Below are 25,932 nucleotides of genomic sequence, written 5' to 3' on the forward strand. Positions count from 1 at the left end.
CTGGCTTAAAATATGTCAAACAAATCCCACTCCAAATGTCAGTATTAGATACAACATAACAATATAACACATATCATATGAAGATTACTTGTAAACTGCTCTCTTCCTCAGCTCCCCTATATGTTTATATGCCCTGGGGCTTGTGCAAGCAGCAGCACAATTGCATTGGTGTCAGTGTTGCTGCTATATATTTGGAAATGCTGGTGGTTCAGGGTTTTATTATTTGTCCTACACATTCTCCTTAAGAGTAACCAGTGGAGCTGAGATGTACGGACATGTTAGGGGCTATTTTAACAATCACCTAGGAAAACAGAGTTCTGCTTCTTGGTGTAGTAGGTCTTGGGTCCTTTTTTACCGTTTTTAGAGGTATTACTGATAACATGATAATATGTATCTTTATTGGATCTCATTATTTCAATGTATATTAAAAGCTATGAAGTTTTTAACTGTTATTTTTAAAATATGGTAACTCTCTTTTATGTTTCTATTTATTTGTTTGAATGTTTACATAGTTCGTACAAAGCCATTAAGTATGACAGCTCTTGAATGCAAAATACTCAAAGAAAAAATCAAACAAAATCAAGAAGGGATAACAAGTAGAGAAGGGAGGGAAAATGAAGTCCTGGAAAGCTTGATAAGTTATGATTTACAATGTGTCTGTAAATGTAGACAATATATGGACGTGCAGAGAATTTCAGCCATAGTCAAAGTACATCCTGCTGTAAATAACCAGTTGAAATTCACTCAGAAACCAGACTGGTGTGGTTTCCGGAACATTTTAATCAGAAGAACATTTTTCAGTTGTTCCTTGAAAGCTGGGTGTGAAGGTAGGTCCTGATGTGAGGGGTAACCAAGTTCCAAATGTTAGGTACATAGCCTGAGAAGGAGTGTACATTTAATTCAATGTGGGAACTTAAGAAAGAAGAGAGGCAGTGTTCTGACACTGACAAGTGCTGGTGCAAAACATCAGTTTGCTGGCCAAGCAATGAGATTGGTCAGTATGTAAAATCATGTGAACAATGAAGGCAATTTTGGACCCAGGTCTGCCTTCAAGCAGAAGCCAGCTAGAGAATATAGGAAAGGTGAGACAAAGTGAAAGTATTGAAAGTGACCGGAAAATGGGGCCGGATGAACAGCAACATTCAGAGACTTTGATGAGGACTAGATGAGTTTTAGGAGGACCGGAAGGAATAGTGTTGCCTTAGCGAGATCTGGAGAGGGAGGCTCAGGGAAGAAGGGCTTGACCTCACCTCACAGATGAGTGTATTGCAATGGTTTATTAACTAAGCGATGTAATTCACTGATAAAGGCACCAGTATCTGTTATCAGAGAACACATTGGAGACGGAATCAAGAACTAGATACGAGACTGCAATATCAAAGGCCGTTCAATGTGAATTCATTCACAGAACTGGACGTTCCTGGGTGCAATACCACAGAGCACTACTAGGAGTCACTGTGAAGTGAAGCACTAGATGTACCTATGTAGGTTACTTATAGTTGTCGTTGAGTCAGATTTCAGGGACCTGTTCTAAATTCTTTTGGAGAAGAGGAAAGTCAAGTGCCCCAGCACTTGTGATGGCCACCTAAGGTCCACCTCATTTCCACCTTGAGTGATAATAACATCATTGCAAAAGAAGTTCACTCAGAAATAACGCCAGAGAGATGTGTTAAACTCAGTAGTTTGCCAGAATTAAAATGACAAAATAAACTTTGTAAACGTTTCCAAATACCGTGTTTTTGTTGTATTCATTAAATATTTGCTCAAAATGTATGCATCCTGAGAGGACACTAAACCTCCATCACACACGTTCGAGAACTGAACTGTAAATATATAGAATTTATGTACAGAGTACACCAGCACACAGAGAATCAATTGATATGAGTTTTTTTGTTGTGCACTAAGAGGTGGCAAACTGTTAATGTGTCCTTTTAGGAACAAGTATTTTCAAAACCAGTAGATCTGGAGTTAAGGTACCAATGCAAGAAGAATTAGTACATTCGAGCATAACACACAAAAGGGATCCATCAGAAGCATACAGAGAGGGCTACAGTTGTAAAATAGCTCCTTGTACAGTCCAATCCAAGCATTCGAGTGGAGGCAGAAGAATATATCCAAACAGCCAACAGCATAGGATGAGATGTAAATATGTGGGGTGAAATAAAATGGTATTACCCAAGTCTTAAGCCAATGGCTGAAAGAGACTGGTTGCAGTGAGCAAAAAGTTAAAAGGGGCTGACCTAAGGACTACACTATGCATGCAGTCGTGGCTCGCAGCGCTTAAAAGGGGCGTGTGCAGCGCGACAGGGAGGGAAAGGGGGGACAGGGGGAGATGGGGAGAAGGGGAGTACATCAAATTATTGTTTTTTTTAATTAAAAACGTACCTGATCAGCCAACCTGCGCCGCTCTCCTTTCCAGCGTCACTGCAGGCACAGGCACCCAGCCTGCCCTGCCCCAATCATGACGCTGCTCAAAACAGCATCAGGATTGGCTGGGTGCACCAAGCCAAGGCGCTCCCAGGCAGACTTGGAGCCTGTGCAGGCTCTCTCCAGCCTGCAAACTCTGTTGCCAGGATGGAGACAGCCTACTGTGCATGTGTGTTTGGCCGGCCCAAGACGGCCAGCCAAACACACATGCGTTCTGAGGGGTAGTGCTGAGCACTCGACCTCAGTGCACGTCACCCCCATGGCCCCGTCACTTTCAGAACGAAAGGATAATAAACATAGTGTATTATCCTTTCGTTCTGAAAGGTTTGCAGCTTCTGCTGCTGGCGGGGGCAGAGGGTCGCAATGCTCCACCACCCTTATGGAGGAGCTGCCCCTATATGCATGTTGTTATCCAGTGTTGGGAAAAGATTATTTAGCTTGATCCCGGACCTTGCAGGTGTTATTGAGCCAGATCTGGACCATCCCCACCGAAAAGTTCTGAATGTGTCCTTCTGCAATTTTCCGACACTGGGACACATTCAGCAGTTCCTGCAATTTGTGGACTATGCATTTACAGTTGCAATCCGCAGAGTTTTTAAGAACTAGTTTTATTTTCGGTTTCAGCTGGGCCAATCATAAATGCGTCACTTACAAGGGCCATCAGCACTCCTGTTGGGGGGATCTCACAATGGCTGGAGCTAACTGTATCCTAATACCTTGATGCCAAGGGAGCGAGGAAACAAAGATAGTCAACTTATCACATTTCAAATGCTTTAGAGAGTGTAGGAGGCTGGCATGGCTTATAATGGGTACCTTGTAGTACTTACACCTTGTGCCAGGTCCAGTTATCCCTTATAAGTAGAATAGAGGTGTTTCTAGCAGCTTAGGCTGATAGAGGTAGCTATGGCAAAGCAGCTTAGGCTGAACTAGGAGACATGCAAAGCTCCTACTATACCACTTATATCATATAGTACTATATCACAAGAACACACAATACTCAGAGTTACTAAAAATAAAGGTACTTTATTTTAGTGACAATATACCAAAAGTATCTCAGAGGATACCCTCACTTAGGAGGTAAGTAATATACACAAATTATATGTACACAAACCAAAAACAGGTAAGTAACAGTAAGAAAAGTAGTGCAAACAATGTAGAATCACAATAGGATGCAATAGGTAGAAATAGGCCTAGGGGCAACACAAACTATATACTCCAAAAGTGGAATGCGAAGCACGAATGGACCCCAGGCCTATGGTAGGTTGTAGAGGGTAGCTGGGACTGTGCGAAAACAGTAAGGGTGTCCAAAATACCCCACCCCAAGACCCTGAGAAGTAGGAGTAAAGTTACCCTACTGCCCCAGAAAGACAGTATAGTCGAGATAGGGGATTCTGCAAGAACCACAACTGCTACCAAAGCACTGAAGACGGATTCCTGGACCTGAGGACCTGTAAAGGAGGGGGACCAAGTCCAAGAGTCACGCAAGGGTCCAGGGGGGGCAGGAGCCCACTAAACCCCGGATGAAGGTGCAAAAGGGCTGCCTCTGGGTGGAAGAAGCTGAAGATTCTGCAACAACGGAAGGTGCCAGGAACTTCTCCTTTGGTCAGAGGATGTCCCACGGCGTGCTGGAAGATGCAGGAGTGTTTCCACACAGAAATACCGCAAACAAGCCTTGCTAGCTGCAAGATTCGCGGTTGAGGATTTTGGGTGCTGCTGGGGCCCAGGAAGGACCAGGATGTCGCCCCTTGGAGGAGGAGAAGGAGGGGGCGCTCAGCAACTCAGAGAGCCTCTGCAGAAGCAGGCAGCACCTGCAGAAGTCCCGGAACAGGCACTTAGAAGACCTGAGGACAGTGGTCGACTCAGAGTCACAAACGAGGGTCCCACGACGTCGGCGTCCAACTCAGCGAGCTGGGCAATGCAGGACGGAGTGCTGGGGACCCAGGCTAGGCTGTGCACAAAGGAAGTCCTGGAAAAGTGCACAGAAGCCCGAGCAGCTGCAAATTATACAGTACTCAGGTCTGCTGTCTGGCGTGGGGAGGCAGGGTCTTACCTCCACCAACTTTGGACAGAAGGGCCACTGGACTGTGGGAGACACTTGGACCCAGCTCCTGTGTTCCAGGGACCACGCTCGTCAGGATGAGAGGGTACCCAGAGGACCGGTGATGCAGAAGTTTGGTGCCTGCGTTAGCAGGGGGAAGATTCTGTCGACCCACAGGAGATTTCTTCTTGGCTTCCAGTGCAGGGTGAAGGCAGACAGCCCTCAGAGCATGTACCACCAGGAAACAGTAGAGAAAGCCGGCAGGATGAGGCGCTACAATGTTGCTGGTAGTCGTCTTGCTACTTTGTTGTGGTTTTGCAGGCGTCCTGGAGCAGGCAGAAGTTGATCCTTGACAGAAGTTGAAGAGGGAAGTGCAGAGGAACTCTGGTGAGCTCTTGCATTCGTTATTTGAGGAATAGCCCAGAGGAGAGACCCTAAATAGCCCAAAAAGGAGGATTGGCTAATGAGGAAGGTAAGCACCTATCAGAGGGGGTCTCTGACGTCACCTGCTGGCACTGGCCATTCAGAGCTGTCCATTGTGCCCCAACACCTCTGAATCCAAGATGGCAGAGGTCTGGGACACACTGGAGGAGCTCTGGGCACCTCCCCTGGGAGGTGCTGGTCAGGGGAGTGGTCACTCCCCTTTCCTTTGTCCAGTTTTGCGCCAGAGCAGGGCTGGGGGATCCCTAAACCGGTGTAGACTGGCTTATGCAGAGATGGGCACCATCTGTGCCCATCAAAGCATTTCCAGAGGCTGGGGGAGGCTACTCCTCCCCAGCCCTTCACACCTATTTCCAAAGGGAGAGGGTGTAACACCCTCTCTCAGAGGAAACCCTTTGTTATGCCTTCCTGGGACCAGGGTGCCCAGGCCCCAGGGGGGCAGAAACCTGTCTGAGGGGTTGGCAGCAGCAGCAGCTGCAGTGGAGACCCCGGAAAGCAAGTTTGGCAGCACCCGGGTTCTGTGCTAGAGACCCGGGGATGCATGGAATTGTCCCCCCAATACCAGAATGGTAATGGGGTGACAATTCCATGATCCTAGACATGTTACATGGCCATGTTCAGAGTTACCATTGTGACGCTACATATAGGTAGTGACCTATATGTAGTGCACACGTGTAATGGTGTCCCCGCACTCACAAAGTTCGGGGAATCTGACCTGAACAATGTGGGGGCATCTTGGCTAGTGCTAGGGTGCCCACACACTAAGTAACTTGGCACCTAACCTTCACCAAGTGAGGGTTAGACATATAGGTGACTTATAAGTTACTTATGTGCAGTGAAAAATGGCTGTGAAATAACGTGGACGTTATTTCACTAAGGCCGCAGTGGCAGTCCTGTGTAAGAATTCTCTGAGCTCCCTATAGGTGGCAAAAGAAATGCTGCAGCCCATGGGGATCTCCTGGGTACCCAATACCCTGGGTACCTAGGTACCATATACAAGGGAATTATAAGGGTGCTCCAGTGTGCCAATGAGAATTGGTAAAATTAGTCACTAGCCTGTAGTGACAATTGTAAAACAGAGAGAGCATAAACACTGAGGTTCTGGTTAGCAGAGCCTCAGTGATACAGTTAGGCACCACACAGGAAACACATATAGGTCACAAACTTATGAGCACTGGGGTCCTGGCTAGCAGGATCCCAGTGACACATATCAAACACACTGACAGCATAGGGTTTTCACTATGAGCACTGGGGCCCTGGCTAGCAGGATCCCAGTGAGACAGTAAAAACACCCTGACATATACTCACAAACAGGCCAAAAGTGGGGGTAACAAGGCTAGAAAGAGGCTACCTTCCTACAGAGAGAAACCAAGGTTTGCGAGGCAGGGATTTAACAGTGTAAAGCCATATATGTAAGAGATGTGCACACACTGAAAGAACATCTGATATAGCTGTCAATGAGCAATTATTTTAATGACAATTTAGACAGCACTTCTCAATAACTGTTTAACCTGTTCTGTGCTGCGGACGTAATGGTTACGTCCTGCGGCACAGTGCTCGTGTGCCCAGGATGTAACCATTACGTCCTGGGCACAGAGCCCAGAGGGAGCGCTAGCGCTCCCTCTGTGTTCTTCCCTCCCACCCCCCAAAGGCAGGGAAACCACGACAGCACCCCCAACCCCCCCATGACGTAAGCGCGATCGCACGCTGACCATCACAGAGGCCTCCTTCCATCGCACTGGAAGCTTAGCTTCCAGCGCGATCGGAAGAGAAATGCTCAGAATTTCACTTCCGATCACGTGGAAGAGGCCTGAGAGGCTTCAAAGGGAAGGAAATGAATTTGCTTCCCTTTGAAGTCTCTCTGAGCATTTTAGCAGCCGGATTGCGAAGCGATCCGGCTGATAAAATGCCCACTAGACACTAGGGATTTATTTTGTATAAGAAATTGGCATAAGGGGAGCGACCCCTTGGGCAAGGGTCGCTCCCCATGCAGGCCATTTTTTTGAAGGCCTTTTCTGCCCCCCTGGGGGCAGATCGGCCTATTAGGCTGAACCTCTTTTTTTTTTTTTTTTTTTTTAAGAGGAGCTAGGGAGCTTAGGCTAGGGTCACTCCCCTAGGGGGCAAATTATAGTTAGGCCATTTCTGCCCCCCTTGGGGGCAGATTGGCCTATTTTTATGAGGCCAATCTGCCCCCAAGGGGACAGAAACCACTAGACACCAGGGAGTTTTTTTTTTTTTTGAATATCAAGCAAGGGGAGCGACCCTGGGGGCAAATTTATTTTAGGCCATTTCTGCCCCCCTGGGGGGCAGATCAGCCTATTTTAATTAGGCCGATCTGCCCCCAAGGTGGGCAGAAACCACTAGGCCATTTTTTACAGATGGGGAGCGACCCCTTAGGCAAGGGTCGCTCCCCTGGAGGGGCAAATTGTATTTTGGCCGATTTAAGGCACTGGGTATCTTTTTTTTAACGCCAATGTCAAGCAAGGGGAGCGACCCCGTAGGCAAGGGTCGCTCCCCGGGGGGGGGGGGGAGGGGCGTCGGCATTTATGCCCCTCCCCCCCGGGAGCAGATCGGCCTATTGTTATTAGGCCAATCTGCCCCCAGGGGGGCAGAAACAGCAACCCATTAGGCAAGGGTCGCTCCCCTAGGGGGGCAAATTGCATTTAGACCATTTCTGCCGATTTTAGGTCAATCGGGGGCAGAAACCACTAGGCACCAGGGATCTTTTTTTTTGCGCCAATGTCACGCAAGGGGAGCGACCCCTTAGGCAAGGGTCGATCCCTGAGGGGTTGGGGGGCAGGGGGCAAATTTAATTTAGGCCATTTCTGCCCCCCCGGGGGCAGATCGGTCTATTGTTATTAGGCCGATCTGCCTCCGGGGGGGGGGGGGAGCAGAAACCTCTAGGCGCCAGGGCTAATTTTTTTTGTGTGTTTTTTTTGTTTGTTTTTTTAGAGATGGGGAGTGACCCATTAGACAAGGGTCGCTCCCCTGGGGGGGGCAAATTGTATTTAGACCATTTCTGCCCCCCTTGGGGGAAGATCGGCCGATTTTTGTTAGGCCAATCTGCTCCCATGGGGGCAGAAACCACTTAGGCACCAGGGATTGGTGTGTGTGTGCGGGTATGCTTGTGTTTTCTTTAGGCGGCAGCCCCTTGGGTAAGGGTCACCCCCCATGGGGGCACATTACTGTTGGCCATATCTGCCCCCCACTTGGGGCAGATGGGCCTATTTTTGGAAGGCCCATCAGAAAGCCCACCAGGGGCCAGGGAAGTTTTTTTTTTCAAAAATAAGAGGGTGGGGGCCATACCCCCACCCCAAATAAATGGGGCCAAAGTTGTTCTGCCCACCAGTGGGCAAATGGGGCAGTTACCCCTGATCCACACCCGGGGGGGGGGGGGGGGGCAGAAAGTTTACCAGATGCCAGGGAATAAAAAATAAAAAATATATATATATATATTTTGGGGTGGTGGCTACCGCCTGGTTTTGCACCCACCTTAACTGAAGGGGGTAACAGTCTTTCAGCTCTTCCCCGCACTCTAAAACATCTTATCCCACAGCAAGCAAGAAGACATTTGATTATTTGGGGTTTTAGTTTTACATTTGTGCCATGAGAGCTTGGCTTACTATCAAAATCGTCCCACTTGGAAGGGTGAGGACTGAATTTAAAGGACTTTGGGATGCTGCCATGTAGAAAAATCCACAAGACCTAGACACATCTGAAAACTAAACATCTGGGTGATTCCAGGGTGGTGTGTTTCACATGCACCCGCACCATTTTTGTACCCACAATAACCTGCAAACCTCCAACTTTGCTGGAAATCACAAATTTTTCCCATGTTTTTGTGATGGAACCTTCCGGAATCTGCAGGAATCCACAAAATTCCTACCACCCAGCATTGTCTCATCTATACCGATAAAAATTCTGCTGCACTTGTCAGCCTAAAAATGTTTTTTTCAAGCTGCCCTTTTGGACCTCCTTTGGTTCCCCCTCAATATCAACATATTTTTGGCTCTTCCCTTTCACAAGCACTTGGCCCGCCTACACAAATGCGGTATCATTTTTACTGGGAGACTGAGGGGAACATTGAGTGGTATGAAATGTGTCCCAGTGCGGTGATCCCACACAGAAATGTGGGAAAAATGTGATTTTTTAGCTAAATTTGAGGTTTGCTGAGGATTCTGGGTAAGAAAACATTGGGGGATCCACGCAAGTAACATCTCACTGGACTCCCTCGGGCGTATAGTTTTCAGAAATGTCTGCGTTTGGTAGGTTTCCCTAGAAGGCTGCTGAACCCAGGACCAAAAACGCAGGTGCCCCCCGCAAAAACAGGTAGTTTTGTATTTGATAATTTTGATGTGTCCAGATAGTGTTATGGGGCATTTCCTTTCGCGGGCAGTAGGCCCACCCACAAAAGTGAGGTACCATTTTTATCGGGAGACTTAGGGGTACGCTGGGTGGAAGGAAATTTGTGGCTCCTCTCTGATTCCAGAACTTACTGTCACCAAAATGAGAGGAAAAGGTGTTTTTTTGGCCAAATTTTGAGGTTTGCAAAGGATTCTGGGTAACAGAACCTGGTCAGAGCCCCACAAGTCACCCCATCTTAGATTCCCCTAGGTGTCTAGTAATCCAAACTGCGCAGGTTTGCTAGGTTTCCCTAGGTGCCGGCTGAGCTAGAGGCCACAATCCACAGGTAGGCACTTTGTAAAAAAACACCTCTGTTTTCTGTATAAAAGTGTGATGTGTCCACGTTGTGTTTTGGGCCATTTCCTTTCAGGGGCGCTAGGCCTACCCACACAAGTGAGGTACCATTTTTATCGGGAGACGTGGGGAAACGCTGGGTGGAAGGAAATTTGCGGCTCCTCTCAGATTGCAGAACTTTCTGTCACCGGAATGAGAGGAAAAAGTGTTTTTTTGGCCAAATTTTGAGGTTTGCAAAGGATTCTGGGTAACAGAACCTGGTCAGAGCCCCACAAGCCACCCCATCTTGAATTCCCCTAGGTGCCTAGTAATCCAAACTGCGCAGGTTTGCTAGGATTCCCTAGGTGCCGGCTGAGCTAGAGGCCAAAATCCACTGCTAGGCACTTTGCAAAAAACAGCTCTGTTTTCTTTGTGAAAATGTGATGTGTCCACGTTGTGTTTTGGGGCATTTCCTGTCACGGGTGCTAGGCCTATCCACGCAAGTGAGGTACCATTTTTATCGGGAGACCTGGGGGAAACGCAGAATAGCAAAACAAGTGTTATTGCCCCTTGTCTTTCTCTACATTTTTTCCTTCCAAATGTAAGACAGTGTGTAAAAAAGAATTCTATTTGAGAAATGCCCTGTAATTCACATGCTAGTATGGGCACCCCGGAATTCAGAGATGTGCAAATAACCACTGCTTCTCAACACCTTATGTTGTGGTCATTTTGGAAATATAAAGGATTTCTTGATACCTATTTTTCACTTTTTATATTTCAGCAAATGAAGTGCTGTATACCGGGTATAGAATAAAAACCCATTGCAAGGTGCAGCTCATTTATTGGCTCTGGGTACCTAGGGTTCTTGATGAACCTAGAAGCCCTATATATCACCACAACCAGGAGAGTCCAGCTGACATAACGGTATATTGCTTTCAAAAATCTGACATCGCAGGAAAAAGTTACAGAGTAAAACGTGGAGAAAAATGGCTGTTTTTTCACCTTAATTTCAATATTTGTTTATTTCAGCTGTTAATTTCTGTAAGAAACACTTGTAGTATCTACACAAATGACCCCTTGCTGAATTCAGATTTTTGTCTACTTTTCAGAAATGTTTAGCTTTCTGGGATCTAGCATTGGTTTCTCACCCATTTCGGTCACTAACTGGAAGGAGGCTGAAAGCACAAAAAATAGTAAAAATGGGGAATGTTCTAGTAAAATGTCAAAATTGTATTGAAAAATTGGGTTTTCTAATTCAAGTCTGCCTGTTCCTCAAACCTGGGAAGATGGTGATCTTGCCACCGCAAACCCTTTGTTGATGCCATTTTCAGGGGAAAAACCACAAGCCGCCATCTGCAGCCCTTTTTCCCCATTTTTTTTTTAAAAAACTAAATTTTCACTGTGTTTTGGCTAATTTCTTGGTCTCCTTCAGGGAAACCCACAAAGTCTGGGTACCTCTAGAATCCCTAAGGACGCAAATTTGGCGTGGGTAGCTTATGTGAACAAAAAGTTATGAGGGCCTAAGCGCGAACTGCCCCAAATAGCCAAAAAAAGGCTCGGGACAGGAGGGGAAAAGGCCTGGCAGCGAAGGGGTTAATACAACCCAAGGTAACCCTTTTAAGCAACCTTAAAATAAAGAAAGCTTGAGAAAAAAACATTAAGTCTCAAATCCTCTGTCTTGCCGTTTACATGGAGCACCTATATGGTGGATCACAATGCACCGTGCTACATACATTACAAGGACTGCAACATGTGACAGGCAAATAACCCAGTTTTCTGCAAGAAAAGCAGCAACCCCCTGAGACACCTACATAAAATACAAATCGGTCACGTGTATGTTACATGCAGAAATTTGCAGCAGGCACATAAACCCACAAATATACCTTGGTGTTTTTCCTTATTGCAGATGTATTTGCAGCAGAGCTTCTAAAAAAGAGGAATGTATAAGTTGACTGCCAAATTGTGATTCTCATGACCCCATCCACTTCCTACTGCAACATCTCGACCACCAATTTCTTGGATCCTGGAGTAAAATGTGTTTGCATCTGTAGCATTTTTGTTACCACTAGGTCAGTTCGACAGCTTTCCTGGCACAATCCCCAAACCTAAAAAGGCCTTGAATGCTACGGGTGAGTAAGGTCATACTCTCAAATGGTTAACTCAGTGCCTTAAAGCCCCATGGCTCAAGTATCCTGCACTAAATGTAAATGTTGAACATCAAAACAAAAAAAAGAATGCAAAACGATGTTATCTTTTTAACTACGCGCGAGCCCTTGCTTGCCCCGTGCCTCAGGGCTCCAAGGCTCCAGGAATCATTGTACTTTATGAGCTTTGAGCGTGCCAGAAAGACAAGGTGCACAATGCACTGGTACACACTCTACAAGGCATTTGTGGTTATGCACTTTACGGTCTGCACATGATCCGTTTCAAGTGTGTACATATAACTACGTTTAGAAAGGAAACATGAACGGACATGAAGCGCACGCATGTCACGACTAATATTTGCTCTCATTAGGTTACCAAGCTGTGCGCACGCCCTCCATGGACCCGCAGCGTGTAGAGACGGGCTCCATGTTTACGTGTGGTTTCAGTGAGTGACAGCAGTTTCAACTGAAAACGATGAGGGTTCCCGCTAACTGAGGCTACACCAACCGCGGTTCCCTGGCAATCCATAATACAAATACGCACACACGGCACTGCTGATAGGAACTCAAAGGAAGATTGAGCTGTGAGAAACGAGGATGACATTTCTTTTACTTTCTGACCGACAAGAGTCATACGAAGCAACAGGTCACTTCTTTTTTTAGGACTAACAAGCTTGCAGTTTTTCACTTCAGCGAACTCTGGTCCAACTGTATTTCTGCTTTGTGCAAAAGCAAACTTGAAATCAGTTTTACAGAAGAAACATTTTATTATGCATCATTTGGCTTACGGCCGGATCCATACATGCTTCCTTCACAACATTGTTTTGTACTTGCCTGGAGCGTCTTTCTGGTAGTCCACTAAAGCCAGCGAAGGATTGACTTCTAAGAATGCCATTCGGGCCACCGGGTGAGCAGGTGTGAGAGCCCACAGACATGGTTTCCGGGATTCTGGACGGTTCTCCTGCAGCATGAGAGAAACAGAGGCGTGTTACTGTTGGGCTTGGGACTGATCAATTTCACCTGACAGGGAGTGAGTGATGTAACGGCCAGAACCTAAGGTGACCACCTCAGTCCTGGTCTTTACAGACACTTTCTCCTCTTGTAAACTTTTCACCTCCAAATCATTGATTTCAGGTTTGTTAGTCATATTAGTTCAATGGAAGCAAAACAGAACACCCAGAATGTATTAGGCTGTCACATTAAAGTGGAAGACTGGAATGTGGGCCTCATTACGGCTTCGGAGCATACCCCCAGTGCTGGGGGTATGCTGGCCAACCTATTAGGAGTTTTCCGCTGGGCCAGTGGGCGAAAACAGCATTTCTGCCCGCTGACACAGCAGAAAACTCACCACAACATTGACGCCGGCTCGTAATCGAGCTGGCGGCAATGTTGTGATATGTCAGGTGCGATAGCACCTGTCGCGAATTTCACTGCCCATAATTCGGGCAGTGAAATGCGGGACTGGACTGTCCATGGGGGCCCCTGCACTGCCTATGCCAAGTGCATAGACAGTGCAGTGACCCCCATGGGGCCCCCGACCTCCCCTTCCCGCTAGCCTTTACATGGCGGTGAGACAACCATGCAAAGGCTGATGGAAAAGTGACTCTTAATCCCCAGGGCAGCACTGCTTGCCGCGCTGCCCTGGCGGATTGCGTCTGCTGAGACCACCAGGCTGTCAACAGGTGGCAACCTGGCCTTGAGGTCTTGAGACTACCACGCTTGTAATGAGGGCCTGAGTCTGTAATTACCTGGACAGAGGTTGTCAGCCTACAGGAACTCTAGGAGGTGGTGGAGCGGGCCAGGAAATGATGAAAGGATATTGCTCCTCTTTGTGTACAGAGTCCTGCAGGGTCGAAGTGTAGGCCCCGGCATTCAGTACAGAACACACCCAACCATGCAAATACAATGACTCAGCAGATGGCAAACCTAATTTTAGCGTTTGAGGACTGCACACTTTAAAAAAAGAATTAAAAAAATGAAGTGGGAATTGACAACAGGACGCAAAAGATAAAGTAATAAGATCAAGAGAAGTTCATTCCATCACCTCAGCAATCAAACCTAAGCTCTAACTGGCATCCCAGATTCTACCAACATTCCAATGAGATCATGTTTTCCAAGATGGAATGTAGAGGTAAGATGACATCTTAGTGGGAAATAACACAGGCGGAATCATTAGTCTTCCTCATGCGTGCAAGGTATGCCTTTTGCCCATTGCTGTGCAATGCTGCACAGCAGTCCACACATGAAAACAGATATGCTTTGTGACTTTTTTCACACAAGATGAAGTACCCCCCAAGTACCATTCTAAGTACCCTGCAACTCCATGTGGAGTACCGTTGGTTTCTACAGGAACTGTGTGAAAAGCAGAGGGTCCTTACAAGGCCACAGACCTCTGAAACAACTAACGCATGGTGTTCACTGCTGCTTAAAAGCACACTGTTTTGTGTGAACACAACTAGGAGTAGGTGACAGGAAACATGGTGAAAATGACTGCTAAGGCTGCAAAAATACTGTTCTAGGTTACCAAGCGTTGTCTGAGCTTAGAGCCCAACTTTACCATTGGTTTGCATTATTGTTACTTTCAATTGCTTGCTTCATGTTCACTAGCTTTCCGAGTTTCAGCTTGACAATCTTGTGTCCTGTAACTGCCCCCTGCTTGCCCACACTGCAACAGAGCCTCTGGATCATCTCTCTGACTGGCTGCCTATAATACCTTCCATTGCTGACTTTTAAAAAGCTATTTTTTTCTTTTTGACTTAGCACTTCACAAGAGTGCATGTGTTTTCCCTTGTCTCTCCCCTACTCACACTCCCTCTTGGGAAGACCTCAGTAGTGCATCACCAAAGACTAAAATCACTTTATTATTATTCAAATCAAAATTATGCAATGTTATTGATTTCAGAAAATTCGGAGACTGTATTGGCTGTTAAAATATGAGCCTGAGCGCTTGCAGGTCACCCATGGATGGCATTTACCCGCTGAGATACTCCACTAATATATAACTGGGAGATTAGAGTCTATACAAGCTTTATTATTCTATGAACTACAAAAATGGCAAAACTGCATCGGATTGATGAACACATTCAGGAGATAGGAATTTTCAGATTATGACACCTATCTGGGCTTCTGTTAGTAACCAATAAAGGAAATGTTCATTACTCTGTAAAATGCTCCACGTTATGATTAGCCCTCTACCTAAGGTAGAGGAAAGTAATGCAGGGAGCAGAGAAGTAACTGTTATAAACAAACAGTAGAACAAATAATTTGAAATAGGCTTATAGGGTATCAAGGGTCCTCAAGGTGGAAGTACACTTTCAGATTGAAGGTTCGTGACACGTAGCATAAACCCTTTGCTCACTTAAATCAACCAATGAGAAGTTGCCCTATCATTTAAAAGGAGTGCTTTTGGGAGGAAGGAAAGGGCCTTAGCCGTCAGTACGTCCCAGGATGACGTTGCCATCCCAAATATATTCCTGTGTGTGGAGGGCATTTCACTTAACTTCTTACTGAATTATCTCGTACTGAGGTTTTGATCGAACATTTATTTGAATAATAAATTTTTGCACTCTATTTTTAATCTGATTTGAATAATGCTCCTTATATGTTTCATTATAGAGCAAAATATATATATATTTTTTATACCTGGTGTTTATCGAATGGAAAGGATAACTGCAGGGACATCTTAAGGATTTTAGGGGCATATGCCAAACGTATGTTGAGGGGCCCATTGAGAACCATTTTGATTGTTATGATTGAAAATCAGCACTGACAGTGAACAGGCACACACCTCCAAATTCTAAATGATTTTACATCTAATATTCACAGTGAGGTGTCTTATGAGTATTCACCAATTTTACTGTGAATAATCTCCGAGGTGCCCTCACATTTCTCATATGTGAGGTCCTGTTTTGATCTAGAAGAAACTGTTTTTATGGATGTTGCATGGAGCCTAAACACATTTATCTGCATAATGCTTGTAATAGAGCCAACACATCACCCACATCAAGCATAAATTAAAGGAAAATGGTATTTAAAACAATCTGTTTAAATAATTATTTGAGGTCATCAGGGTAAGACTCTCTGCAGAACAGTGCCCCCCTCTAAGGCTGGGGCCATGGGCCAAAGTCCATGTTGCCCACGTATTAAAACATCTCTGGGTAACTGCCTTTAACACTTGGATGTCCTCACTTCAACAGCCTTTACTTCCCAATTCTCACTTTTTATTCCTCACTTTTTTCTATCTTTACTTCGCTGACCTATCCATAAAATTAAAATGTCCATCAGAGTTCCTTCAACAACGAGGTTGAGTCCGCCCAAGTGGTCCCATCCTACCTGGGTGGGGATAGGTGGTCAAATGATGAAGCATGACACTATAATGTGTGTGAGACCACCTATTCTGTAAGGAGGAATCCCCCTTCCAGAGTACACAGCTGCCACTACCATACCGTACACCCAAATTAGACCATTGCAGCAGTGATCTGATCATCAGTTGAATAGGCCAGACCGGCCTGTCCACCAAGTTCCCTATATTTTTGTGTTGTTGATGCATTTGCAAAGCATACATACTTCATGAAAAGAAGCGCATTTTGTGGTGGGTGGGGATGGGGTTGAAAGTGGTTAGGGAAAGGAAAAAGGAAAATCTAAAGGGAAAGGGGTCAAGGGTGAAAGGCAGAGTTTAAAGGGTAAAGGAACGCCCCAATGTCTATTTGGGAGAGGGGAGTACGGAAACATTTTCTTACTAGGAAAATTATATACCTAATGTAGAAAAAGTTAATTGTGAAATGCACCTTTATACACTATTTTACGTTGCATTTTAGGGAAACTGGTTGTTTCTTTGTATGATGTTCGGAAACTTAGTTTAGATAAAAATCCGAACAGGAACTTCATGCATCCTATCTTAAAAAACATTGTGTCATTCACCGACAGTAACTCCTGCTCCCTCCAATGAAATCTTTCAGTGTCACAAGTCTGCAAATATCCACAGGCATAGATCGTAATACTACCTATGTGCCAGGCTGGCTGTGTCCTCCTGGTCCAAAGGGATTTATTTAGCTAGTATCAGTCTGTGCAAAGCTGGAGGAATGACATTGGGCATTATTAAAATGCTTTATGGCCACTGTTACACGTGATAATAAAAATATATTTCTGTAAAGCATTTCATAGTGCACTTCCACCTTTTCAAATTGTTGTTAAGAACTTGTAGCCTACACACCAAAGTAGGTGTCAGAAGCGGCTTTTAAACTCACTGACACAAACATCGACACAAACATCTGGTAGGTCAATATTACCCAAAATGTGAGACTGAACCGATTTTTGGTGGTTCGAAAGCTGAAGCAATAAAGAAAGATGCCTTTAATTTTTGCATTTAGCTTATCATATTGGCTGTGGTTTAACCCCTTCGCTGCCAGGCCTTTTCCCCCTCCTGTGCCAGGCCTTTTTTTGCCTATTTGGAATAGTTCTCGCTTAGGCCCTCATAACTTTTTGTCCACATAAGCTACCCATGCCAAATTTGCGTCCTTTTTTTCCAACATCCTAGGGATTCTAAAGGTACCCAGACTTTGTGGGTTCCCCTGAAGGAGGCCAAGAAATTTGCCAAAATACAGTGAAAATTTATTTTTTTTCAAAAAAATTAGAAAAGGGGGCTGCAGAAGAAGGCTTTTGGTTTTTCCCCTGAAAATGGCATCAACAAAGGGTTTGCGGTGCTAAAATCACCAGCTTCCCAGCATTCAGGAACTGGCAGACTTGAATCAGAAAACCCAATTTTTCAACACAATTTTGGCATTTTACTGGGACATACCCCATTTTTACAATTTTTTGTGCTTTCAGCCTCCTTCCAGTCAGTGACAGAAATGGGCATGAAACCAATGCTGGATCCCAGAAACCTAAACATTTCTGAAAAGTAGACAAAATTCTGAATTCAGCAAAGGGTAATTTGTGTAGATCCTACAAGGGTTTCCTACAGAAAATAACAACTGAAAAAAAAAAAATATTGAAATTGAGGTGAAAAAAACATCAATTTTTCTCTACGTTTTACTCTGTAACTTTTTCCTTCAATGTCAGATTTTTGAAAGCAATAAACCATTACGTCTGCTGGACTCTTCTGGTTGCGGGGATATATAGGGCTTGTAGGTTCAGCAAAAACCCTAGGTACCCAGAGCCAATAAATAAGCTGCACCCTGCAGTGGGTTTTCATTCTATACCGGGTATACAGCAATTAATTTGCTGAAATATAAAGAGTGAAAAATAGCTATCAAGAAAACCTTTGTATTTCTTTAATGGGCACAAGATAAGGTGTTGAGGAGCAGTGGTTATTTGCACATCTCTGAATTCCGGGGTGCCCATACTAGCATGTGAATTACAGGGCATTTCTCAAATAGATGTCTTTTTTTACACACTCTCTTATATTTGGAAGGGAAAAAATGTAGAGAAAGACAAGGGGCAATAACACCTGTTTTGCTATTCTATGTTCCCCCAAGTCTCCCGATAAAAATGATACCTCACTTGTGTGGGTAGGCCTAGCGCCCGCGACAGGAAATGCCCCAAAACACAACGTGGACACATCCCATTTTTTGACAGAAAACAGAGGTGTTTTTTGCAAAGTGCCTACCTGTAGATTCTGGCCTCTAGCTCAGCCGGCACCTAGGGAAACCTACCAAACCTGTGCATTTTTAAAAACTAGAGACCTAGGGGAATCCAAGATGGGGTGACTTGTGGGGCTCTGACCAGGTTCTGTTACCCAGAATCCCTTGCAAACCTCAAAATGTGGCTAAAAAAAACACGTTTTCCTCAAATTTCGGTGACAGAAAGTTCTGAAATCTGAGAGGAGCCACAAATTTCCTACCACCCAGCGTTCCCCCAAGTCTCCCGATAAAAATGATACCTCACTTGTGTGGGTAGGCCTAGCGCCCGCGACAGGAAATGCCCCAAACACAACGTGGACACATCCCATTTTTTGACAGAAAACAGAGGTGTTTTTGGCAAAGTGCCTACCTGTAGATTCTGGCCTCTAGCTCAGCCGGCACCTAGGGAAACCTACCAAACCTGTGCATTTTTAAAAACTAGAGACCTAGGGGAATCCAAGATGGGGTGACTTGTGGGGCTCTGACCAGGTTCTGTTACCCAGAATCCTTTGCAAACCTCAAAATTTGGCAAAAAAAAAAAAATTTCCTCACATTTCGGTGACAGAAAGTTCTGGAATCTGAGAGGAGCCACAAATTTCCTACCACCCAGCGTTCCCCCAAGTCTCCCGATAAAAATGATACCTCACTTGTGTGGGTAGGCCTAGCGCCCACAAAAGGAAATGGCCCAAAACACAACGTGGACACATCAAATTTTTTCACAGAAAACAGAGGTGTATTTTACAAAGTGCCTACCTGTGGATTTTGGCCTCTAGCTTAGCCGGCCCCAGGGGGGCAGAAATGGCCTAAAAATGATACCTCACTTGTGTGGGTAGGCCTAGCGCCCGCGACAGGAAATGCCCCAAAACACAATGTGAACACATCACATTTTTTGATAGAAAACAGAGGTGTTTTTTGCAAAGTGCCTACCTGTAGATTTTGGCCTCTGGCTCAGCCGGCACCTAGGGAACCCTACCAAACCTGTGCATTTTTGAAAACTAGAGACCTAGGGGAATCCAAGATGGGGTGACTTGTGGTGCTCTGACCAGGTTCTGTTACCCAGAATCCTTTGCAAACCTCAAAATTTGGCTAAAAAAACAAATTTTCCTCACATTTCGGTGACAGAAAGTTCTGGAATCTGAGAAGAGCCACAAATTTCCTACCACCCAGCGTTCCCCCAAGCCTCCCAATAAAAATGATACCTCACTTGTGTGGGTAGGCCTAGCGCCCACAAAAGGAAATGGCCCAAAACACAACGTGGACACATCACATTTTTTCACAGAAAACAGAGGTGTTTTTTACAAAGTGCCTACCTGTGGATTTTGGCCTCTAGCTTAGCCGGCCCCAGGGGGGCAGAAATGGCCTAAAATAAATATGTACCCCTAACCCCCCCCCCCGGGGAGCGACCCTTGCCTACGGGATCGCTCCCCCTGCGTGACATTGGTGCAAAAAAAAAAGATCCCCGGTGCCTAGTTGTTTCTGCCCCCCTTGGGGGCAGATTGACCTAAAATCAGCCGATTTGCCCCCAAGGAGGGCAGAAATGGTCTAAATACAATTTGCCCCCCAGGGGAGCGACCCTTGCCTAATGGGTCACTCCCCATCTCTAAAAAAACAAACATAAAAAAAATTTGCCCTGGCGCCTAGAGGTTTCTGCCCCCGGGGGCAGATCAGCCTAATAACAATAGGTCGTTCTGCCCTCAGAAATAAATTCCCCCCCCCCCAAGCCCCTCCGGGGGCGACCCTTGCGGGACATTGGCGCAAAAAAGAAAAATCCCCGGTGCCTAGTGGTTTCTGCCCCCCTTGGGGGCAGATTGACCTAAAATCGGCCTATCTGCCCCCAAGGGGGGCAGAAATGGTCTAAATACAATTTTCCCCCCAGGGGAGTGACCCTTGCCTAAGGGGTCGCTCACCATCTGTAAAACAACAACAACAAAAAATCCCCAGTGCCTAGTGGTCTCTGACCCCCTTGGGGGCAGATCGGCCTATTTAAAATAGGCTGATCTGCCCCCCAGGGGGGCAGAAATGGCCTAAAATAAATTTGCCTCCCAGGGGAACGACCCTTGCCTAAGGGGTCGCTCCCCTTGCGTGAAATTCTCAAAGAAAAAAAAAACTCCCTGGTGTCTAGTGGTTTCTGTCCCCCTTGGGGGCAGATTGGCCTCATAAAAATAGGCTAATCTGCCCCCAAGGTGGGCAGAAATGGCCTAAATGTAATTTGCCCACTAGGGGAGCGACACTTCCCTAAGGGGTCACTCCCCACCTCTAAAAAAAAAATTTTTTTTAAAAGATCCCTGGTGCCTAGAAGCCTTAAAAAAAAATGCCCCCCCCTGGGAGCGACCCTTGCCCAAGGGGTCGCTCCCTTATGCCAATTTCCAAATAAAAATAAAATCCCTGGTGTCTAGTGGGTGTTTCAAAAGCCAGATTGCTTTACAATCCAGCTTTTGAAACGCTGAGAGAAACTTCAAAGGGAAGGAAATTAATTTCCTTCCCTTTGAAGCCTATCCAGCCTCCTCCACGTGATCGGAAGAGAAATGCTTTGCATTTCTCTTCGGAGCGCGCTGAGGAGGCCTCTGTGACAATCAGCGCGCAATGCGCTCTGATGTCACGGGGGGTCGGGGTGGAAGGGGAAGGGGAAGGAATTCCCCCTTCTATTCACGACCGGGGGGTGTGGGTGGGGGGCCCATGGGGGGAGCGCTAGCGCTCCCCCCGGTTCCCAGGTGGAGGACGAGGAGCTCACCTCGTCCAAGGCACAGAAGGGGTTAATGACAGAGGTCATATGTCAGGTATGTCTTCTGACAAATTGCTGCTTATGGTTTTAACACTGGAATGGTGTTTACAAACTCCCCTCACTTTGCAGTCAGAGAAGGAAAAGTAAAGTGAATTATTTGACAATCTTGTTGTGGTGCAGACAGTAGGAAAGGAAAGACTGTAGGATATCAAATTTTTTAACACAAAACAAAATGTAAATAAAAACCTGTCAACAAACTGTACATATTCAGCAGTTCAGAAAGCAATAATGTAGCACCTTTTTGTAATTCTAAAGTGTAAGGGAAACAAATAGTTTAATACAATCAAGACACTTCAAATGGTGATGCACAAATTATAAATATTCACTGAGGCCCAATTTTCACACATTATCATTTGTATGTAATATGGTTTTATCAGTAAAACTGTACATCTGGGCACATTTAGGGCCTGATTCTAACTTTGGAGGACGGTGTTAAACCGTCCCAAAAGTGGCGGATATACCACCTACCGTATTACGAGTTCCATAGGATATAATGGACTTGTAATACGGTAGGTGGTATATCCGTCACTTTTGGGACGGTTTAACACCGTCCTCCAAAGTTAGAATCAGGCCCTTAGTGGTTATTTCAATGGAAAATATGCTGTCTATTAATGACAGTGTGCTACCACACCATGCTTTAGTTACAATAAAAATGTGCCTGCCTCATGTCCTTTAAAGCTAGGTAGGTCGCAAACGTTTGTAGTTCTTAAAATTGGGTTGTGGTTCTGAAAAGTTTGGAAAACAATACTGAAGTTAGCAACACGTTTTTTTTAAATTAGATTTCTTCATTGAGTAATAGAACACAAAACATCAATGTTAGGCAGCAATAATATATAAACATAGACTCAGAAATATACAACGGTATTAGTCTGACACATCTCAGCAAATCTTTGGTGTACTAAACAGTTGAACCAAAAACAAAACAAGCATTTGCAATGCAATGGGTCTCGCATTTGCTCTAGTTAGAGCTATTATTAGTGCTGTAAATTTCTAACTAGACTTTTCTTGCCACATAAATTGAAAACGAAACGTAAAACAGTTGATATAAGCGAGCTGATTCAATGCTCCACAGCCGCCATGAGCATGAGCGCGAAGGAGAGACACGAAAGGAGAAGAAGTTTGTTCGCAGGCAAACCTATCGGAAAAGTGAAGGACGAAGGGCTTTGGCGACGTTACCTGAACAGCACGGTCATTCATGTTCTTGCTGAAAGTCTGTCTGCCACCTCTGGTCGAAGAAAACCATTTCTAACGCTTCCAAATTCAGGGTGCTTTAATGAAACCCATTTCGCCTTGATGCATTTTTGCATTCAGGTTAACATTACCGCGAGAAGGCAGACTAAGGTATAGCGGGTTCTTTGTTTGCAAGTCCGGATTCGGAGGACGACCTGAGAGGGATTCTTCCGTCTGCCCACAGATGAGGTGCCTCGGGAGGTTAGGGGCCTGTTCAGTCCCGCCTCCAGAACGAGCGGTGATGTTGCAGAAATTAAGGAAGGACTCATCTCTCGGGCAGGCGGCGTGTTCCCACGCCCCGTGTGAGATTTCTCACAGTAGCATCCAGAATCCACCCCGGCCCTCCTCGACCCTTCACACTATCTTTCCTTGCCGCCATTATCATCTTGTCGGCCGATTCCATTTCCTTCAATGTACAACGAAGTGTTGGCTGACACACGACCCTTACCCAAGATCCATGCATTTAATTATTTAATGATTAGAGATTAACAATCCAGATAATTTTGATATTTCATGTGTATTTGCAACAACTTCTGACAATCTCACGCACTTCCACCTGCTGTCCACTTGCGCAATTTGTTACAGATTTCCACAGGGACTACGCACATCTTCCAAACACACTGAAATGTATAAGCACTCGGCCAACCATGGGCGAAAAGTCCACAAAATGGCGCGGGGAATGACAAATTTACTCAAAAAGTATATCAACAATCAATAAATGAATGGGCAAGCGATTTAAGAATGTAGGGCTCTCCTTCTTTCGTTTCACAGCGAATATTTTGTGAATTCCTTTGCTGAGGCAACGGGTTTAACAAGGGTTGATTTTTTTTTGTATTGCTTGTCCGCTTTTGTCCAATGACCGCATTACAGCTGTTCGTTCACACCTACGCACAGTCACGCAACATTTTGTTCCCATTCCTCACCATATGCCAGATCACATGCATTTTACTGGTCGGCTAGTAATTTCCACTGGTATCTGGGCAATTTTGCACTGACATTTGCATTGATCGATGATTCAAAAATGATATTTTGCAGAGGTCAATCAGTGTAATAAAGACATTCCATCGCATGAAAATTACATTAATCACTATTTATATATGTAAACAATACTTCCATCTTACTTGAGGACATATAAGAAAACAAGACACCTGTGGTTTTGGTGTTCTTGTGTTAATTCAAATGTAAACATTGAGGCCGCAATATGGATACACTCCATTGTCTGGTTGAGTCTATGGGTGCCTGCTTTGATGTTTGCCATACGTAGCATGATAAAGGCATTCGGAAGTTTTCACCGCTCTTTTCAAATCTGCTAAATAGATTTCAGTGACTACCAAAACCTATAATGGCCCACACAATTCAGCGTACACAAGCAGGACCAAAGTGCAAACACTTCATTTTAGCTCTGCTACTTGTGTAAAATATCTTTCAAATAAACCAATCTCCACCAACAGAGAAGGATAATGGCTTTTGTTTGCATGGATTAGCATTGTCAGTGGTTTTGATCATGACACAGAATGGTGATTACCACATCCAAACAAGGGCAGGGCAGACACAACCACAATTCTGTAAGGCTTCAGACCATGGAATGTGCTTGTTTGTTCAGTCTGGCTCGCTGGAAGCAGTTCATTCTTAAAGTACTTCCCACAGTCATGTCCAGTGCCAGGTACAGGGCAGTTTTGGCACTCTGCTCGAACTTGAAATCACATGCAATATAATACTCACAAACATATGTATGTGGATACCGGAGTTCTTTCATGGGATGTTGCAAAGTTGCAAGGATTTGGGTCCAATGTCAAGGCCGGTTTTTAATGGCCCTCACATTTCCTCAGAATTCATCAAGCTATTATAATGCATTTCTGGCCCGGGTATTTGGCAATCCTGCAGTGGCCTGGAGGCACTTTGTGCTTGCCTCCCTGCAGCCTCTGACACTCTCACTAAATAATGCCTTTCCTGTAGCAGCTGCTGCTCCTTCAGTTTTTCTATGGCAGAGGTCTCAGACATTCAGTGCATGTGGCGTCAGCAGAGGTGTAACGCAGGCCCTTGCCATGCGGGGGGTGGGGGACCCGAACTCCCGAACCCTTCGGAGCCCCATGTAGCCCAAGGCCAATGAATATCTGTAAGATGTGGGAGACTCTGGGGCCTCTCATCACATTCTGTAGTGCATCATTTTGCATTAGAGCACTGGGTGTCGGCCCTCCTAAACTGCAAGATATGTGACCGGAAGCTGCCTATGAGAAGCGCAGACTGTATGGCAGTCCGTGTTTTGAGCTGAGGGAACTTTCTGGTAAAGGAGCTGCAAGCCACCATGGGGCCCATGCAATCTACCTGCCCTCACAACTACCTATGTGTCTGCCTTTGTATTTGTGTGCAGGTGAACTGGTGCCGCTAGAGTTGCTAGCCGGCCAATTATTATTTATTTTTTTACAGGCCTGGCCTGGATTTTTATGTCAATGCCGGTTAAAACAAAATTTGCGAAATAGTATTGAAACCTAGTGTCTGATCTTTTTAGGGTCGAGCGCAATTCGCTTTGTCCCTATGTAATCTCTCTATGGGCTTATAACCATGCCCATGTCACTCTCATCAGTTTGGTTGGTTTGTGGGCTTGCCTTTTAAAATTCCCTTGATTTAATTAGTGAAAGGCATGCATATGTCATGCCTTTTCCGTTGTTTAGACCGCCTCGAGCACACCAACCAACTACTCAAAACATATGAGGCTCGATGTTTTCCTATGATTTTTGGACTACTTTTTCTATTTATTTCGCAGTGCTATCTCACTGGGCAGTAGTCGAGTGCTTTCCATGACATCGTCCTTGTTACATGGATATTTGCACTTTTGCCTTATGTATAGTCTTGTAAATGTTTGTGTGTGTGCTGCAAAAAAATGGGACAGGCCAGATATAAAAGTGAGTGTAAAGTCATGAGCCCTTCTTTTATGTCTGACCTGTCCCGGTTTTTGCTCCTCAAAATCTGGTCACCCTAATTTCGGGGGGTGTGGCCAACATGGCGACAAGAGTGGACACTTGGTGAATAGCTCTGCTCCTGGCCCAGAAGTAATCCTGCCGTAATACTCTGCCCGTACCCCCCTGATGCCGGCGCTGCTGCCCTAATGGCCCCAAGTCAAGTGGAGCGGTGCTGTGGGGTTTCAATTTGCCCATTGGTGATGACCGGCGCTCCAGGAGGCGAAGCAGCCTGCGAGGTCAGCAGGGAAAAGAAAGCAGGTCTCCGCTGCGGCCTGCTGGCATGAATATGGGGATCAGATGAGATTGTGAACGCTGAAACCGACGGCGCTGGAGGAGGAGGCGAGTGAGGTGCACAGTGAGCTGGAGGAGCTGCGTCACCTGCCAGGCACGTGAGGTGGAGGAGTCCCTACGAAGCACACGCGCTTACCCTGCAATAACAAGCTGTGCTTGTCGTGGCCCAGGTTCATGGTGAGCAGTCATTTAGAGTCCAGGGCCTCTCCTTTGAGAGCGGAGGGGTGGCCCTCCTTTGGCCACTTAACAACGCCTCCAGAGAGGACATGGATGGACCGTGCCTGGGCAGCGAGGCCCCATGGAAGGGTGGTTATGCGCTGAC

At 45.7% G+C, this 25,932-nt stretch overlaps 1 protein-coding gene across 9 annotated transcripts in view; it reads right to left on the reverse strand.

Annotated features, from left to right (window-relative positions):
* Window positions 1–25,932, reverse strand: part of RIPOR2 (RHO family interacting cell polarization regulator 2) — a 445,875-nt gene that overhangs the window by 250,220 nt on the left and 169,723 nt on the right. For 8 of the 9 annotated variants that reach the window (XM_069219867.1, XM_069219864.1, XM_069219860.1 and 5 more), the window contains exon 2: window positions 12,562–12,688. In XM_069219867.1, coding sequence (XP_069075968.1) covers window positions 12,562–12,688 — 127 coding nt within the window. Of the gene's footprint in view, window positions 1–12,561; window positions 12,689–22,305; window positions 22,436–25,932 lie in introns of those variants that run through there. The other variant, XM_069219862.1, reaches the window with a different exon arrangement.

The sequence above is a fragment of the Pleurodeles waltl genome, chromosome 2_2 (assembly GCF_031143425.1).
Source record: "Pleurodeles waltl isolate 20211129_DDA chromosome 2_2, aPleWal1.hap1.20221129, whole genome shotgun sequence".
Lineage (NCBI taxonomy): Eukaryota > Metazoa > Chordata > Amphibia > Caudata > Salamandridae > Pleurodeles > Pleurodeles waltl.